General features: G+C 34.4%; 1 protein-coding gene across 7 annotated transcripts in view; it reads left to right on the top strand.

The window, feature by feature from the left end:
- Positions 1-17,571, top strand: part of NFXL1 (nuclear transcription factor, X-box binding like 1) — a 51,780-nt gene that overhangs the window by 16,932 nt on the left and 17,277 nt on the right. For all 7 annotated transcript variants that reach the window (XM_073805225.1, XM_073805224.1, XM_073805226.1 and 4 more), the window contains 6 exons: positions 2,048-2,138; positions 9,854-9,974; positions 10,205-10,364; positions 11,101-11,192; positions 16,912-16,933; positions 17,360-17,500. In XM_073805225.1, the coding sequence (XP_073661326.1) occupies positions 2,048-2,138; positions 9,854-9,974; positions 10,205-10,364; positions 11,101-11,192; positions 16,912-16,933; positions 17,360-17,500 (627 nt within the window). The remainder of the gene's footprint in view (positions 1-2,047; positions 2,139-9,853; positions 9,975-10,204; positions 10,365-11,100; positions 11,193-16,911; positions 16,934-17,359; positions 17,501-17,571) is intronic.

The following is a 17,571-nucleotide window of genomic DNA, read 5'->3' as shown; positions in this document are numbered from 1 at the left end:
TCTATCTGATTTCATTTTCTTTTGTCTGAAGGACTTCCTTTAACATTTCTTGTAGTGCTCATCATGAATTCTTGCAACTTTTGTGAACTGTCTTTAGCCTTTGTTTGTGAAAAATATTTTTACTGTAGAATTTTAGTTTGACAATTTTTTTCCCATTCTTTAAACACGTTGCTCCACTATCTCTGTTATCTTGGTTCCTCTGTATGTAATGTATCTTTTTTCTTTGGCTATTTTTAAAGATTTTTCTCTTTATCATTAGTTTTCAGTAATTTATTTGTGATGTTCCTTTGTATAGCTTTCTTCATGTTTCTTTAGTACAACTTTTGTTGAGCTTCTTGTATGTCTTTATAGTTTTCATCATATTTGTGAAATTTTCAATCTTTATTTCTTCAAATATTTCCCCCACCCATTGCCTACTGAGACTCCAGTGACAGGTGTGTCATGCTGCTTGAAGTCCCATAGGTCACTGATGCTACATTTATTATTTAGTCCTTTTAATTTTCATATTTAATGTTATCTTATATTGTTTGTCTTCAAGTTCTCTAATTTTCTTCTGCATTGTCTAATCCCATTGTTTATCCCATCCTGTGTTTCTTCGTCTCAGACAGTATTTTTTCATCTCTGAGACTTAGAGTTGTGACTTTTTCTATATCTTCCATGTCTGTCCTTTTCATGCTCATGCTCTCTTCTGTCTTCTTGAATATAAGTGAATAGGTTATACTTCAAATGCCTATTTTAATGTCCTTGTCTACCAATTCTGTCATCTATCATTTCTGGGTCTATTTTTGTTGATTGAGTTTTCTTTTCCTTTTGGGTTATTCTTTACTGCTAGGTGACTTTTGATTGGTTTCCAGACATTATAAACTTTATGCTTTGTGCTACCACTTCTCCACAAATTCTAACCACACTTGCCTCTCTGAACTATGAATTTTGTCTCCTTAACTTGGTAAGACCACTGGACTCTGCTTGTGATCTTTTTCCTTGTGTCCAGGTCTAAGCTTGTGCTATCATAGGACTCACCTTGTTTGTGTCTGTTCTCATAGGGGTTTCTGTCCTGTGCTGCCTAGTTGTCTAATGTCTAAAAACTGCTGTTTCAAATATTTTGTCTGATCTTCTAGTTGTTTAAGGCAGGAGAGTAAATCTGGTCATTATTACTCATCATGGTGAGAAACAAACATCTAAAGGCTTATTCAAGTTGTGGACCACATAACCTCCTTTTTTCCCACTGCCACTGGGAAAGTGATAGGCACATAGTATTACTTGGTAAATATTTGCTTAATTGAATGAACTATTTTAACTTTTAATTGCTTTTCAATAACGTGTACTTTGTTTTGAGCTATTTTTATATACTGAAACTTGTTCTGAAGTAGGTTACAAACCCAAGTTTCTTTAAGAAAATTGTAGTCTGTATTTCCTTTCCAAAGTTTGTCAAGGAGTTAGAATGGCAAGATGGAACTTTAAGTAGTTACCTTGTGTTCATGAATGAAAATTGGGACAGGTCATAGACAGCCAAATTTCTCACAGATTGGAAATCAGGGAGTAACAAAACAGCGCTAGAAGCAATTAGCCTATCTCTCCTTCTTTCCTTTAGTTAGTCTCTGACTCTTTGGTTTGAAAATAACTGCCAAACTAATCTATATATTGAATGGGTTTTATTGTAATTAAATTTTAAAAATAGCCAGATTATTTGCCTGAATTGACTATAGGGTTTGACCAGATCCATTCCTGTGGTTAATGTTGTCAATTTCTGTGTAGATAAGTAGAAGAGAAACTATCTTATGGAACTATTTTAAGTTATAGAATAATTAACTAAAGGGCAAGAAAATTTAGCTTGACTTCACTAAATTAGGTCATTGTCTACTTAAACTTATAAGTTCTTAGTACAACGTATTCTACACAAGAATGTTGATATTCTTGAATACTTTTATTCTTATAGTGAAGAGAACTATCTTTTGATTTCCCTAAGTTCTGTGAATAACTAGTAATGACATTCATATTACGTACGGTTTTCAAATTACCTGTTCTTTATGTATTGCTTTCCCTTCAGTGTTGCCCTGGAAACTGTCCACCTTGTGATCAAAACTGTGGACGGACTTTAGGATGTAGAAACCATAAGTGTCCATCTGTCTGCCATAGAGGTAAAATTTAACAACAGCTGTAATTTTATGTTTATATTTACATAGTGCTTTCTCGTTGATAGAGAGCTTTCACATTTATTATCTTACTCTTAGCAATCTTGAGAAGTTAGAGCAGTTGCCACTATCTTTATTTTATGGATGAGGAAATTTAAGCTGAAGAGGATTCAGTGATTTACTTAGGGAAATATCTAGTAAGGCATTATAGCCAAGATTTGAACCCACACCTTTTGAATATAAACTTCTGTTCTTTCAATAATACCATGTTGTTTCCTTACTTCTACCCAACCTTCCCCACATAGATTTTAAGTTAATTAATAGGTTTTTCAGTAGTATTTTGAATTTTAGACATTGATATGAAATTAAGTCTAGTAAAGGATTGTATATATTCTGTCCAGTGGTTCTCAAAATTTTTGGTCTCAAGGACCTTTTACACTCTTTTTGGACCCAAAGACCTTTAGTTAATGTGGATTTTATCTGCTGATATTTACTGTATTTGAAATTAAATTAAAATATAATAATATTTATTATTTTATTGAAAAATAGTACCATAGTACCCATTACATCTTAATACAGTAACTTTTTTGTGAAAAATAGCTACTTTCTAAAAAAAAGTTTAGTGAGAAGAATGATACTGTTTTACATTTTTGCAAATGTCTTTAATGTCTAGCTTAATAGAAGATAGCTGGATTCACATATCTGCTTCTGCATTCAATCTGTTGTGATAATCCCTTGTCATATAGCTTCTGGAAAATTCTCATCTATGTATATAAATTCTTTCAGACCACCTGAAAGGGTCTCAGGGGTGCCTAAGTTATTAGAGATTGAAAACTGAGTTAACTTTACTCATTTGGAGTATGTTGGTATGAAATAGAATCTACTGAAAGATAGTATAAGGTAGTGGAAAGAGCATGGGTTTAAATTAAGAGGTCCTGAGTCAAAAGTGAACATAGTGTTGGGTTGGCCAAAAAGTTTGTTTGGGTGTTTCCATATCTGTGGAAAAACCTGAACGAATTTGGCCAACCCAATAACAGCTTTGTGACCTGGGAAAAACTACTGTACTGTTTTTTGTTGTCTTCCTTTGGGATTAGGTGGATACTAGATATCTCCCTTAATGTCTTAATCCTTTCAGGAATCTTGGAAGGTATTAGTGTTGTTTTGTAAAAGGAGGAGGCAGGCAAAGAGACTGTTGGCCCAAGGTCATAGAACTAGTTGCAGGGTCAGGATGTGAACCCAAAGTTTAGTAATATTTCCGTTATACCATATTGCCTCCCCATTAGGAAAAATGGCAGATGTATTAACCCCATAGGCATTTCCCTGTGGATGTTCTCTGATTTGTCAGTGTCTTTATTTTTATTTATATATATTTTTTAACATCTTTATTGGAGTATAATTGCTTTACACTGGTGTGTTAGTTTCTGCTGTATAACAAAGTGAATCAGCCATACATATACATATATTCCCATTTCTCCTCCCTCCTTCATCTCCCTCCCACCCTCCCTATCCCACCCCTCTAGGTGGACACAAAGCACTAAGCTGATCTCCCTGTGCCATGCAGCTGCTTCCCACTAGCTATCTATTTTACATTTGGTAGTGTATATATGTCCATGCCACTCTCTCACTTTGTCTGAGCTTCCCCTTCCCCTTCCCCGTGTCCTCAAGTTCATTCTCTATGTCTGCATCTTTATTCCTGTCCTGCCCTTAAGTTCTTCAGAAGCATTTTTTTTTAGATTCCATATATATGTGTTAGCATACAGTATTTGTTTTTCTCTTTCTTACTTCACTCTGTATGACAGTCTCTAGGTCCATCCACCTCACTGCAAATAGCTCAACTTAGTTTCTTTTTATAGCTGAGTAATATTCCATTGTATATATGTGCCACATCATCTTTATCCATTCATCTGTCGATGGACACTTAGGTTGCTTCCATGTCCTGGCTCTTGTAAATAGTGCTGCAATGAACATTGTGGTACATGACTCTTTGAATTATGGTTTTCTCAGGGTATATGCCCAGTAGTGGGATTGCTGGGTCGTATGGTAGTTCTATTTTTAGTTTTTTAAGGAACCTCCATACTGTTCTCCATAGTGGCTGTATCAGTTTACATTCCCACCCACAGTTCCCACCCAAGAAGATTCCCTTTTCTCCACACCCTCTCCAGCATTTATTGTTTGTAGATTTTTTGATGATGACCGTTCTGACTGGTGTGAGGTGATACCTCATTTTGGTTTTAATTTGCATTTCTCTAATAATTAGTGATGTTGAGCATCCTTTCATGTGTTTGTTGTCAATCTGTATATCTTTTTTGGAGAAATGTCTATTTAGGCCATATGTGCCAGAGCCACAGCCAGCATCGTTCTCAATGGTGAAAAGCTGAAACTGTTTCCACTAAGATCAGGAAGAAGACAAGGTTGCCCACTCTCACCACTATTATTCAACATAGTTTTGGAAGTTTTAGCCACAGCAGTCAGAGAAGAAAAAGAAATAAAATGAATCCAAATCGGAAAAGAAGAAGTAAAACTGACTGTTTGCAGATGACATGATACTATACATAGAGAATCCTAAAGATGCTACCAGAAAACTACCAGAGCTAATCAATGAATTTGGTAAAGTAGCAGGATACAAAATTAATGCACAGAAATCTCTTGCATTCCTATACACTAATGATGAAAAATCTGAAAGAGAAATTAAGGAAACACTCCCATTTACCACTGCAATAAAAAGAAGAAAATACCTAGGAATAAACCTACCTAGGGAGACAAAAGACCTGTATGCAGAAAACTATAAGACACTGATGAAAGAAATTAATGATACAAACGGAGAGATATACCATGTTCTTGGATTGGAAGAATCAACATTGTGAAAATGACTATACTACCCAAAGCAATCTACAGATTCAGTGCAATCCCTATCAAACTTTCAATGGCATTTTTCACAGAAGTAGAACAAAAAATTTCACAATTTGTATGGAAACACAAAAGACCCCAAATAGCCAAAGCAATCTTGAGAAAGAAAAACGGAGCTGGAGGAATCAGGCTCCCTGACTACCGACTATATTACAGAGCTACAGTAATCAAGACAGTATGGTACTGGAACAAAAAGAGAAATATAGATAATTGGAACAGGATAGAAAGCCCAGGGGTAAACCCACGCACATATGGTCACCTTATTTTTGATCAAGGAAGCAAGAATATACAGTGGAGAAAAGACAGCCTCTTCAATAAGTGGTGCTGGGAAAACTGGACAGCTACATGTAAAAGAATGAAATTAGAACACCCCCTAATACCATACACAAAAATTAACTCAAAATGGATTAAAGCCTTAAATGTAAGGCCAGACACTATAGAACTCTTAGAGGAAAACATAGGCAGAACACTATGACATAAATCACAGCAAGATTCTTTTTGACCCACCTCCTAGAGAAATAGAAATAAACCAAAAGTAAACAGGACCTAATGACACTTTAAAGCTTTTGCACAGCAAAGGAAACCATAAACAAGACGAAAAGACAAACCTCAGAATGGGAGAAAATACTTGCAAATGAAGCAACTGACAAAGGATTAATCTCCAAAATATACAAGCAGCTCATGCAGCTCAATATCAAAGAAACAAACAACCCAATCCAAAAATGTCAGTGTCTTTATTTATTTATTTTTGCGGTACGCGGGCCTCTCACTGCCGTGGCCTCTCCCATTGCGGAGCACAGGCTCTGGACGCGCAGGCTCAGCGGCCATGGCTCACGGGCCCAGCCACTCTGCGGCATGTGGGATCATCCCACACCGGGGCACGAACCCATGTCCCCTGCATCGGCAGGTGGACTCTCAACTACTGCGCCACCAGGGAAGCCCAAGTGTCTTTAAATTGTAAAGTTTAGAACTGGTTTTTTGGTTCTCATGTAAAAGGATTTTATTTCCTTTTGTAGTCATAGTATATCACTGACCCATTAAATTTGAATTTCATTAACATTCTAAAGTTAGTCATTCGTTCAATTTGTATTTTTGAGTGTTTACTAAGCACCAGGCACTGGAATTACGAGTGAACAATTTTGACAACGTACCTGCTTTTATGGAGCTTATTTTTTAATTTTCCCTCAATTAGAATACAAGTAAATAATCACATTAATATAGAATATCAGATAGTGACAAGTATAGAAAGAAAATTAGAGTACAATTAAAATTGTGATAGTTGGGATGGTATATACTGTTTTATATAGTGTGGTCAGGGTAGGACTCTGAGAGAATGACATGTGTGGGGAATCCTGAGAGAAGTAGGGATCAAGCCCTGGGGAAATGGGGATGGGGTAGTTTGATTACAGAGGCCTTGAGACAGGAACATTTGAAGAAGGACTGAAGTGGTTGCTCAGGGGGACACATGTCAGGAGATGAGGTCAGAGAGATGGTGCAATAAATGATTGCTGGGGAAAGGAGAATATGTATAGGGCCTTGGAGACCACTGTTAAAACATAGCCTTCACTTTAAGTTGAAAACCTGACTAGTTGTATGACCATTAAAGAAATTGGATCAGTAGTTTAGAATTTTCTCACCAAGAAAACACCAGGCCTAGTTGATTTTTACATATGATTTTTAACAAATGAACATTTAAAGTATGTATAAGTTTAATCTCTTTGTGAACTATTTGATAGTGTATGTAAAAAAGTAATGTGTTCCAGCTCATTATATCATCTTTCAAGGAAAGTAAGGGAAAATTACAGGCCAATCTTAACTGATGAACATGTTTGTAAAATATTAAAGTTTTTGCCACTCAAATCCAGCTATCTGGTACTACAGTATTAGCTATCCAAAACCTTAATGTATCATAACCAAGTTGGGTTTATTGCAGTAATGTATGGTTGGTTTAAGATTAGTAAATCTAATAACATGTTTCCATCACATTAACAGATTAAAGGAGAAATGAGATCATTTTAGTAAATGTCTGAAAAACAGTTGATAAAATTCAGCATCCATATATGATGAAAACTTAACTAGAAATGGAAGAGAGCATCCTTAACCTGATATAGAGTATCTGCAAAAAGGGCAGAGCACACATCATCCTTAGTGGAGAAATGTTGAAAGCATATCTCCCTCTTGTATTATTTTGAAGCAAATCCCATAAATACTTCAGTATGCATCTCTGAAAGATGGATTCTTAAACTGAAAATAGTTAATGTTTCTTAATATCAGCAAATATCTGGTGTTCACATATCTTTTTGTCTCATAAATGCCTTCATTTTTTACTTCAGTTTGTATGACTGAGAAACCTTAATAAGATTGACATTGTAGTTGGTTGATGTCTCTAAAGTCTATGAATCTGTAATTTCCCTCTTCTTCTATAATTTTCCATCTTTTTATATATTGTCCTTTGTCACTTGTTTAAGAAATTAGGTTGCTTTATTTAGTTTCACAGAGTCTGGATTTTGCAGATTGCATCTCCGTAGTATTATTTGACATTTTCCTCTATTTTCTATAAACTGTTAGTGGGACTAGAGGTTTGATCAGATCCAGGTTCAATTATTATTAATTATTTTTTGGCAGAATGTTTATTTTTTAAAAAAGAAACTTAGTAGCCCCTAAAAAAAATTTACCTTAATGGAAAGTGTATGAAGATACCGTTGTGCAACTCTTACCATTTGTTTCATACTCAGTTACATAAGATACATAGAATCATTATTTTATGTCATTTTCCATTATTCTAGATACCTTCATAATCAAGTTGTACTGTAACTCATAGGGGGAGGGTGCTATGTGCATGTTTGCGCTGTGAATATATGAAAGCTTGGCTTATAGTTCTTTAAAGCTTAAGGCCTTCTATGGTTATGGTTCTAGAATTACTGGACTTTTGACCGATTAGTCACTGTATTTATACTCTGTATGCTTTTTCATTTAAAAAATATTATCACTGAAGTTACATGAATTTATGTCATGTTGTACAGGTGTCTGTAATGAGTTCATTAGGAAAACTGTTCAGGGAAATTATCCCTTATTGTTCTCAAGATTTAATTTTAAAAAAGGAAAAGTGATGCTGTAGTTTAGGGCAGCAAAAAGGTTATGTTTGATAAGTTTCTCTTTGATTGCTGAAGGTGAATGAAAATTATCATTGTTAAGTATGGAAATTAATATAATGTACTGAGTAAGAACTGACATAAATGTCACTATTAAATTTTTAAAAAGTGTGACATCAAATTTTCTTTTGGTAAGACCAAAATAAAGTTTGATCATGTGAGTCAGGATAACTTGGCTTGCATTACCATCAAGATAATACTTTACTGGATTATACTTATCAAAACACTGAAGTATAAATTTGGTAATTTGTATAATACACATGTGTTTTTTCCCTGTGGTGCTTTTTACTTTATTTCTTTTTCTGCGATCATTATTTGAATCAAAATTCTTAACCTCTTCTGTTTTAGGGAACTGTTTTGAACTAATAGAGGCTTTTAACCAGACTATTTTTCATCATTAATCTGTTTTTTATCAGGTTAATTGCTATTCAGTATTTTGCTTGGACCTGACACCTAGGCAGCAATTTCTTGAGATACTTACTTCCTAGTTGAAGACTCTTCATTCCTTTCTTTTTTTTTTTTTTTTTTTTTTTTTTTTTTTTTTTTTTTTTTTTTTGCGGTACGTGGGCCTCTCACTGTTGTGGTCGCTCCCGTTGCGGAGCACAGGCTCCGGACACGCAGGCTCAGAGGCCATGGCTCACGGGCCCAGCCGCTCCGTGGCATGTGGGATCTTCCCGGACCGGGGCACGAACCCGTGTCCCCTGCATCGGCAGGCGGACTCTCAACCACTGCGCCACCAGGGAAGCCCTTCCTCTCTTATTATTTCATTTCTAATGGGGTAGCCTATTCGGAAAACTAGAGTGGGAAGAAAGCCCTTAGGATGATGTCAAAGCCTTGGAGAGAACTTTATAGCCTGTTTAAAAAGATTTCTTTTCAATTGGTCTTTGTGTATTTCTACCCATAACAAAAGAAGGTAAAAAGCTGAAACCCTAAAAATGTTTCCTTTTGAAATGTTTAGAAGAGAAGTATTTGGAATTATAGCCTAAAATGAGATTTTAGAGTCTTTCGCAAAGCATGAGTAATGGAAAATTGACTGTACTTGTTAATAACCTTATGAGAGAAGTCACTCTTATTGGAGAATTTATCTAAAAATAATGCACTTGAGTAGATGTATGTATGAAACTAAGCCAAAAAATTATTGCTAAATTAGATTTTCCAAAGACTGAGCTCCATTTTGCTGGTGTAGTTTTGAATGAGTAATGTGTTAAATTTGTTATTTAGGACAGAACTTTTAGCAAATTTTAAAGAAAATTCTAAAACTTTTTATTGAAGTACCAGTGTAGATGTAGAAAAGTATACAAATTGCAGGTGTACAGCTTGATGATTTTTTATAAACTGAACATAACTATATAACCAGAACTCAGATTATTAAACAGATCATTACCAGCATTTCTCAAACTTTTTGTGTCCTTTGTAATCATCATCCTGATTTTGAACAGCATAAATTAGTTTTTCCTGTTTATTTTATATAAATGGAATCATGTACTGTATATTGATGGTGTCTGATTTCTTTTGCTCAGTGTTATGTGTGTGAGGTTCATTCATTTATTCTCATCCTAGCGTATCCCATTGTGTGAATATACTAAACTTATTGATTCTACTATTGATGGGAATTTGGGTAGTTAAGGAAATTTCTCTTTAAGTTTCAGACCTTTTTTTCAGGTAGCTGTTATCCCTGCCCAGAAACTGTAGATGTGAAGTGCAATTGTGGTAATACAAAGGTGACAGTACCCTGTGGCCGAGAACGTACCACAAGACCCCCCAAGTGCAAAGAGCAGTGCAGGTTAGTACAAAGCTCTGTACAGACTTACATCTGGTGTCTTACAGATTTAAATTCATACCGATTTTTCATTTTGTTAGTATTTTCAATTTTGCTTTAATGTTCTAAAATATTAATATTCACAGTATGCTCATTCTGTATGGAATTAGAAGGTATATAAATAGATAATTGCACTTTAGATAGAATCGTTCAATGATCAAAAGTAATTTTAAAAATTGTACTTTATGATTTAGTCGACCACCAACTTGCCATCATACAAGTCAAGAAAAACATCGCTGTCACTTTGGCTCTTGTCCTCCATGTCATCAACCTTGCCGAAAGGTTTTGGAGAAATGTGGTCACTTGTGTCCTGCTCCATGTCATGATCAAGCATTAATAAAGCAAACTGGCAGGGTAAGGGAACAGTACTATTAAGACATAATGCATTGCTGTGGGTCATATTTTCTTAATTTTACTTAGTCATTTCAACAAGCAATGATGAAGTACTTATTGGGTATTAAACACTGTGATAGGAGCTGGGGTATAAGGTAAATGATACTTGGTTTTTGTCTTAAGAAATTCACAATATAGAAAAGGAGAAATCAATAAAATGTTTGCAAGTACAGTGTGATAGTCATGTTATAATTATCATACAGATGAGTTTGTCAGTCTTCCTTCATATACTATAGTTTAGGGTTATAAATATCTCCTGGTTTCCTCAAAGATTCATTCACATATTCAGTGAATATTTATTGAATTCTTACTATGTGTTAAGCATTCTTCTAGGTGCTGGGGAGACAACAGTGAACAAAATAATGGAGATTAAATTCTGTTGGTGGAATTTGGATTTTACAATTCTGTGTTTTATTCTTTTGGCTTATGAGAAGTGAAGGAGTCTATACTGCCTTTGTTCTGTCGTTTAAAACCTGGAATCTGGCTCAATTTTTAATATAAACGTGTTAGAGGAGAACAATCTGATAGAATTTAAGGATGGAATAAAATATTTCAATAAGCACAATTTGTTGAGTACTTGAAAAAATTTCAGCTGGCTTGAGCAGAGGATTCGTGGAACTGTTTTTTCTTAGATCCTTAAATCGGCCATATGATTTAACCCCTCTGACTTAAAAATTGTTATTTATTTTACTTGTAGCACCAGCCTTCAGGCCCTTGGGAACAGCCATCTGAACCAGCGTTTATTCAGACTGCATTGCCTTGTCCTCCATGTCAAGTGCCTATTCCTATGTAAGTATTAGAATTTTAGCTTTTAAAAAAAATCTTTTGACATAGTTCAAAGTGTATCTCCTTTTTCTTTCTTCAATTCATCATTATTTCAGGCCTCGCCTATAAAGTAGTCTCTCTTTCTGTTTCATTCTTTTCCAAATATATTTTGCATACTGCTTAAAATGCTCCTCTATGTCCTTTTGAGTCATTTTCCCCAACTAGAGTTTGATGGGTCAGTATAGCTATTCCTACTCTTTTCGTTATTGTTTGCATGGATAAATGGACAAATTCTTAGAAACACACAAACTACTGAAACTGAATCAAGAAGAAGTAGAAAATCTGAATATACCTAGTAAAAAGACTGAATTAGTAACCGAAAACTTACCACAAAAATAACCTCAGGACCAGTGACTTCACTAGTGAATTCTACCAAACATTTAAAGAATTAACACCAATGCTTCACTAAGCAGGCACATTTCCTGACTTATTCAGTGAGGCTACTATTTCCCTGATAATAAACCAGAAAAAGACATCACAGGAAAACTGCAGACCAGTATCCCTTTTGAATATAGATGCAAAAATTCTTAACCAGATACTAGCAAACTGAATCCAGCAACATGTAAAAAGATTTATACATCATGACCAAGTTGAGTATATCCCAGAAATATGAAGTTGAATCAACATCAATCATTCTTCATCAATCATTGATTCAAATCAATCACTGTTAATACTTTATCAGTAGAATAAAGGACAGTTGATAGATGCAGAAAAACATTTGACAAAATCTGACATGCTTTCTTGAACACTCAACCATCTTGGGATAAAAGAGAACTTCCTCAGCCTGATGAAGAGCATCTATGAAAACCCACAGTTAACATCATCACACTTAATGGTGCAAGATTTAAAGCTTTCCCCCTTAAGATCAAGAACAAGACTAGGATGTCTATTCTGCCACTTCTATTCAATACTATATTAGAGGTGCTAGCTAGAGCAATTAGACTAGAAAATGAAGAAGTAAAACTATTTGTATTTTCAGATGACATGATCATGTATATAGAAAATCCTAAGGAATCTTCACAAAAGTTATTAGAGATATTAAATAAGTTCAGTAAGTTTATAGGAAACATGATGAATATACAAAAGTCAATTTTATTTCTATACACTAACAATGAACAATCTGAAAATTGAACAAAGGAAACAGTTCCATTTGCAATAACATTAAGAAGAACAAACGTTTTGTTTATTTAACAAATTTAATAAAAGAAATCCAAGACTTGTACACTGAGAACTATAAAACATTGTTGTAAGAAACTAAAGAAGACCAAAGACTGTAATACTGGCATTCAGATAGACATAAGGATCAAGGGAATAGAACTGACAGTCCAGAAATAAATCCATACACTTATGGTCAATTAATTTTTGACAAGACTGTCAGAATAATTAAATGGGGGAAAGAATGCTTTTCTCAACAAATGGTATTGGGACAACTGGATATTCACATGGAAAAAAATGAACTCAGACCCCTACCTCACAACATATATAAGTAGTAACTCAAAATTGATCAGAGGCCTAAAAGTAAGAACTAAAACTATTAAACTCTTAGGAGAAAACATAGGTGTAAATCTTTGTGTCCTTGGATTAGGCATTGGTTATTAGATATGACACCTAGAGCATAAGCAACAAGAGAAAACATAAATAAATTGGACTTTATGAAAATTAAGTCAGAGGACATTATCAAGAAATTGTGCTTTAAGGACACTATCAAAAAGTTGAAAAGATAACCCACAGAATGGTAGAAAATGTTTGTAAATCATATATTTTGTATATTATCCATAATATATAAAGAATTCTTAGACTGAGAGACCAAAAGACAGTCCAATTTAAAAATGGTCAAAGGCTTAGAATAGATATTTCTCCAGAGAAGTTCTACAAATGGCTAGTAAACATGTGAAAAGATGCTCAATATCATTAATTAGAAAAATGTAAATCAAAGCCACCAGGGGATACCATTTTACATCCACTAGGAAGGCTAAAATAAAAAAGACATATGATGTGTTGGTGAAGATATGGAGAAGTTGGAACCATTATACATTGCTGTTGGGAAGGTAAAGTGGTGTAGCTACTTTGGAAAAGGGTTTGGTAGTTTCTCAGGAGACTAAACATAGAGTTACTCTATGACCCAGCAGTTTTGCTCTTAGGACTATGCCCAAGAGAACTGAAAATATAGATTCATAAAAACTTGTACATGAATGTCCATAGCAACATTATTATTAATAGCCCAAAAAGTGAAAACAATTTTTTTATCAACTGATGAATGGATAAACAAAATGTGGTATAGCCATACAATGGAATATTATTCAGCTATAAAAATCCATGAATTACCGATACATTTACATATTACGTGGATGAACCTTGAAAACATTATTCTAAATGAAAGAAGCCAGACACAAAAGGCCACATGCTGTTTGATTCCATTTATATGAACTGTCCAGAGTAGGCAAATCCACAGAGACAGAAGGTAGAGTAGTGGTTGCAGGGGCTGGGGATAGGAGACTATGGGGAGTGACTTCTAATAGTTTCAGGGTTTCTCTTTGGGTTATGAAAATATTCTAGAATTAAGTAGTGGCGGTGGTTACACAACCTCATGAATATACTAAACTCCTCTGAATTGTACTCTTTAGAAGTATACATTTTATGGTATGTGAATTTCATCTCAGTTTTAAAAAGGAGAAAAACATATATGAAGATCCTTCTAATTCTGATACGATTTTTCAGCGACATGTCTAACAAAATTATTATTGTAAAGGATATATTAAAAAATATTACTTGTCACATGAACTATCCAGTTAATATAATTTCTTATTAGAGTACAGTGTTCCTGTTTTCTTGCCCTCTTGTTTTAAAAATAACGTTACATTTAATAATAATTTGGCCATGTGATAAAAGAATTCTGAACATGTGCATGTAACACATATAATATGTGCTGTATCATTTAGGGTGCCGTTTGTTTCAAGTAACAAAAACCCTAAATAAAAAGCGACATTGTAACATTTATGCCTTGCACAGTTAGACTGGAGGTAGAACTGCTGCTTCATGGTTGGTTAATCTGGTTGATTCAGTGATTTATCGTCAAGAGCCTGGATTCTGTCTTTACATTTTATCCTTAGTGTGTCCTTTTTGCTCTCAGGCTACTTGCCCTTCTGATAAACTTCCCATCCAGTTAGTGAAGTTTCCAAAGGGAGAAATGGACACTGTTTAAGCCTTCAACCATCACTTTCTTCTTTATTTAAAGACTGAGGAAACCTTTCCCAGAAGCCCCATAGTAAAACTCTTTTCACATTTCACTGGCCAGAATAGGATCACAAAACAATTGCTAAACCAGTCTCTTTAAAGGGAAATGAAATATTTGTTTTGTTTCTTTAAATAGACTGTTTTTTTTAGGTGATTTTTTAGGTTTGCAGGAAAATTTCACAGAAAATACAAAGAGTTCCCGTATGGTCCTGCCACACACACGCAGTTTCCCTTAATATCTTATATTAGTGTGGAATTGTACTCTTTAAAAGTATAAACTTTATGGTATGTGAATTTTATCTCAGTTTAAAAACCAAAAACATGTATAAAGATCCTTCTAACTCTGATATAATGATTTTTCAGTGGCATGTATAACAAAATTATTATTATGAAGTATATGTTGAAAAATATTATTTGTCACATGAACTGTCCAGGTAATACAATTTCTTTCTTAGAGTAGAATTTTTTTACAGTTGAGGAACTGATATTGATACATTATTATTAACTAAAGTCTATAGTTTACCTTGGTAAAGGTTTACTTTTTCGGTTGTACGGTCCATGAGTTTTGATAAATGCATAATCTCATGTATCCACCATTACTGTACCATACAGAATAGTTTCACTGCCCTAAGAACCTCCTGTTCATCCCTCACCTCCCCAGCCCTCAAGCCTCTAGAAACTGTTGGTCTTTTTACTCTCTCTATAGTTCTGTCTTTTTCAAAATGTCCTATAGTTGGAATCCCACAGTATATAGCCTTTTTAGCATATTGCACTTGATAATATGCATTTAGGTTTCCTCCATGTCTTTTTACAGCTTGATAGCTCATTTCTTTTTATTGCTGAGTAATATTCTATTGTATGTATATACCACAGTTTGTTTATTCATTCACCTATTGAAGGGCAGTTTGGTTGTTTCCAAGTTTTAGCAGTTATGAAGAAAGCTGCTGTGAACGTTCATGTTCACAGAACATATGTCCATGTTATTGTGTGGACATATATTTTCAACTCATTTGGGTAAATATTTAGGAGTGCTATTGCTGGATCATATGGTAAGCCTATGTTTACCTATATAAGACACTGCCAGACTAACACGGTGGCTGTACCATTTTGCATTATCACCAGCAATGAATGAGAGTTCCTGTTTCTCTACATCTTTGCCAGCAAATGCTGTTGTCAGTGTTTTGGATTTTAGCCGTTCTAATAGGTGTGCAGTGGTATCTCGTTTTAATTGGCAGTTCTTTAATGGCATATGATGTTGAGCATCTTTTCATATGCTTATTTGCCATTTGTATATCCTCTTTGGTGAGGTGTCTGTTCTCTGCTCAAATCTTGACCATTATTTAATTGGCTGCTTAATTTCTTATTGTTGAGTTTTTAAGAGTTCTTTTATAGTTTAGATACAAGTTCTTTACCGGATATGTGTTTTCCATATATTTTCTCCCAGTCTGTGGCTTGTGTTAATGAAAACCTGTTTTTATTTAAGTGTTTTTGGCAGAGCAGATGTTTTTGGTTTAATGAAATCCAACTTAACCATTTTTCTTTCATGGATTGTGTTGTATTTAAAAAGTCATCGCCAAACTCGAGGTCACCTAGATTTTCTCCTATGTTTTATAGTCTTGCATTTCACATTTAGGTCTGTGACCCATTTTGAATTAACTGCTGTGAAATGTATAAAGTCTGTTTGTATTTTTTTTCCATGTGGATGTTCCTTTGTTCCAGCACCAACCGTTTGTTGAAAAGACTACCCTTTCTCCATTTGATCGCCTTTCTCCTTTGTCAGAGATCAGTTGGCTATGTTTGTGTGGGTCTATTTCTGGGCTGTCTGTTTTGTTCCATTGATCTATTTGTCTATTCTTTCACCAGTACTGTACTGTCTTGATCACTGTAGCTTTATAGTAAGGCCTGAAGTTGGGTAGTGTCAATCCTCTGCCTTTGTTCTTCAGTACTGTGTTGGCTATCCTGGGTTTTTTATCTTTCCATATAGACCTTAGAATCAGTTTGTTGATATCCACAAAATAACTTGCTGGGATTTTGATTGGAATTGTGTTCAATCTAGATGAAGTTGGGAAGACGTGACATTTTAACAGCATTGTACCTTTCTATAGATGAACATGAAATATCTCTCCATGTATTTAGATCTTTGATTTCTTTCATCAGTGTTTTGTAGTTTTCTTCATATAAATCTTGAATTTATTTTGTTAGATTTATATCTAAGTATTTCATTTTTGTGTGTGCTAGTATAAATGGTGGTGTGTTTTTAATTTCAAATTCATTCATTGCTGGTAGGTAGGAAAACAATTGGCTTTTGTATATTAACTTTGTATCCTGCAACCTACGTGCTTATTTTTTATTCTTAAAAAAAAGACTAGTAGAGTTAGCATCTTTGCTTTAAAAATATTCTTTTTGAAGACTGTATAATGTTTCATTTCATTTTATTTTTGTCTTGCAGGGAATGTCTTGGAAAGCATGAGGTGAGTTACAGGCACAAACTTTAAGTAAAGCTTGTAATCTATGTACCTCTTCTATATGATGGTCATTAGAAATAACAAAGTCAATGTATTGTCTTTTTAGTGCTCTAAAGAGTACAAGAGTTTGTCTACTAATTTTAAAAATACACAGTACTTTTATTTGAGAATTAGCCTATGTATATGCATTCACTGCAGAATCATTACATTGAATTTCCCTTTTAGGAATAGAATGTTTTGCTCCTTGGGATTCATTCTTTGGATTTTTTTGGATAGGTTACTTTGATTTTGATAATAACAATTATTAATGAAAATGTATTAGATGAAACTTGTTCTCAAATGATAACAGAGTCATTTTTGAAACATGCTTCCAATAGGTTGTGTGTGTGTGTGTGTGTGTTGCTGATTTTCCTTTTTTTCTTAAATTTTAAGGTGAGCCCACTACCATGCCACACCGTAGGACCCTACTCTTGTAGGAGAGTTTGTGGACGAACCTTAGATTGTCAGAATCATACATGTATTAAAGAGTGCCACAAAGTAACTGAAATTGATTCCTGCACTGACAAAAACAAGGTAATGTCCTTGAGTTGAATGTATACATGCTTACAGTATGCTTGAAACATTTTTTTCAATAATTTTGCCAT

Source organism: Tursiops truncatus, chromosome 5 (assembly GCF_011762595.2).
Source record: "Tursiops truncatus isolate mTurTru1 chromosome 5, mTurTru1.mat.Y, whole genome shotgun sequence".
NCBI classification, from domain to species: domain Eukaryota; kingdom Metazoa; phylum Chordata; class Mammalia; order Artiodactyla; family Delphinidae; genus Tursiops; species Tursiops truncatus.
Note: the sequence above shows the minus strand (reverse complement) of the source record. Positions and strands in the feature narration are given on the sequence as shown.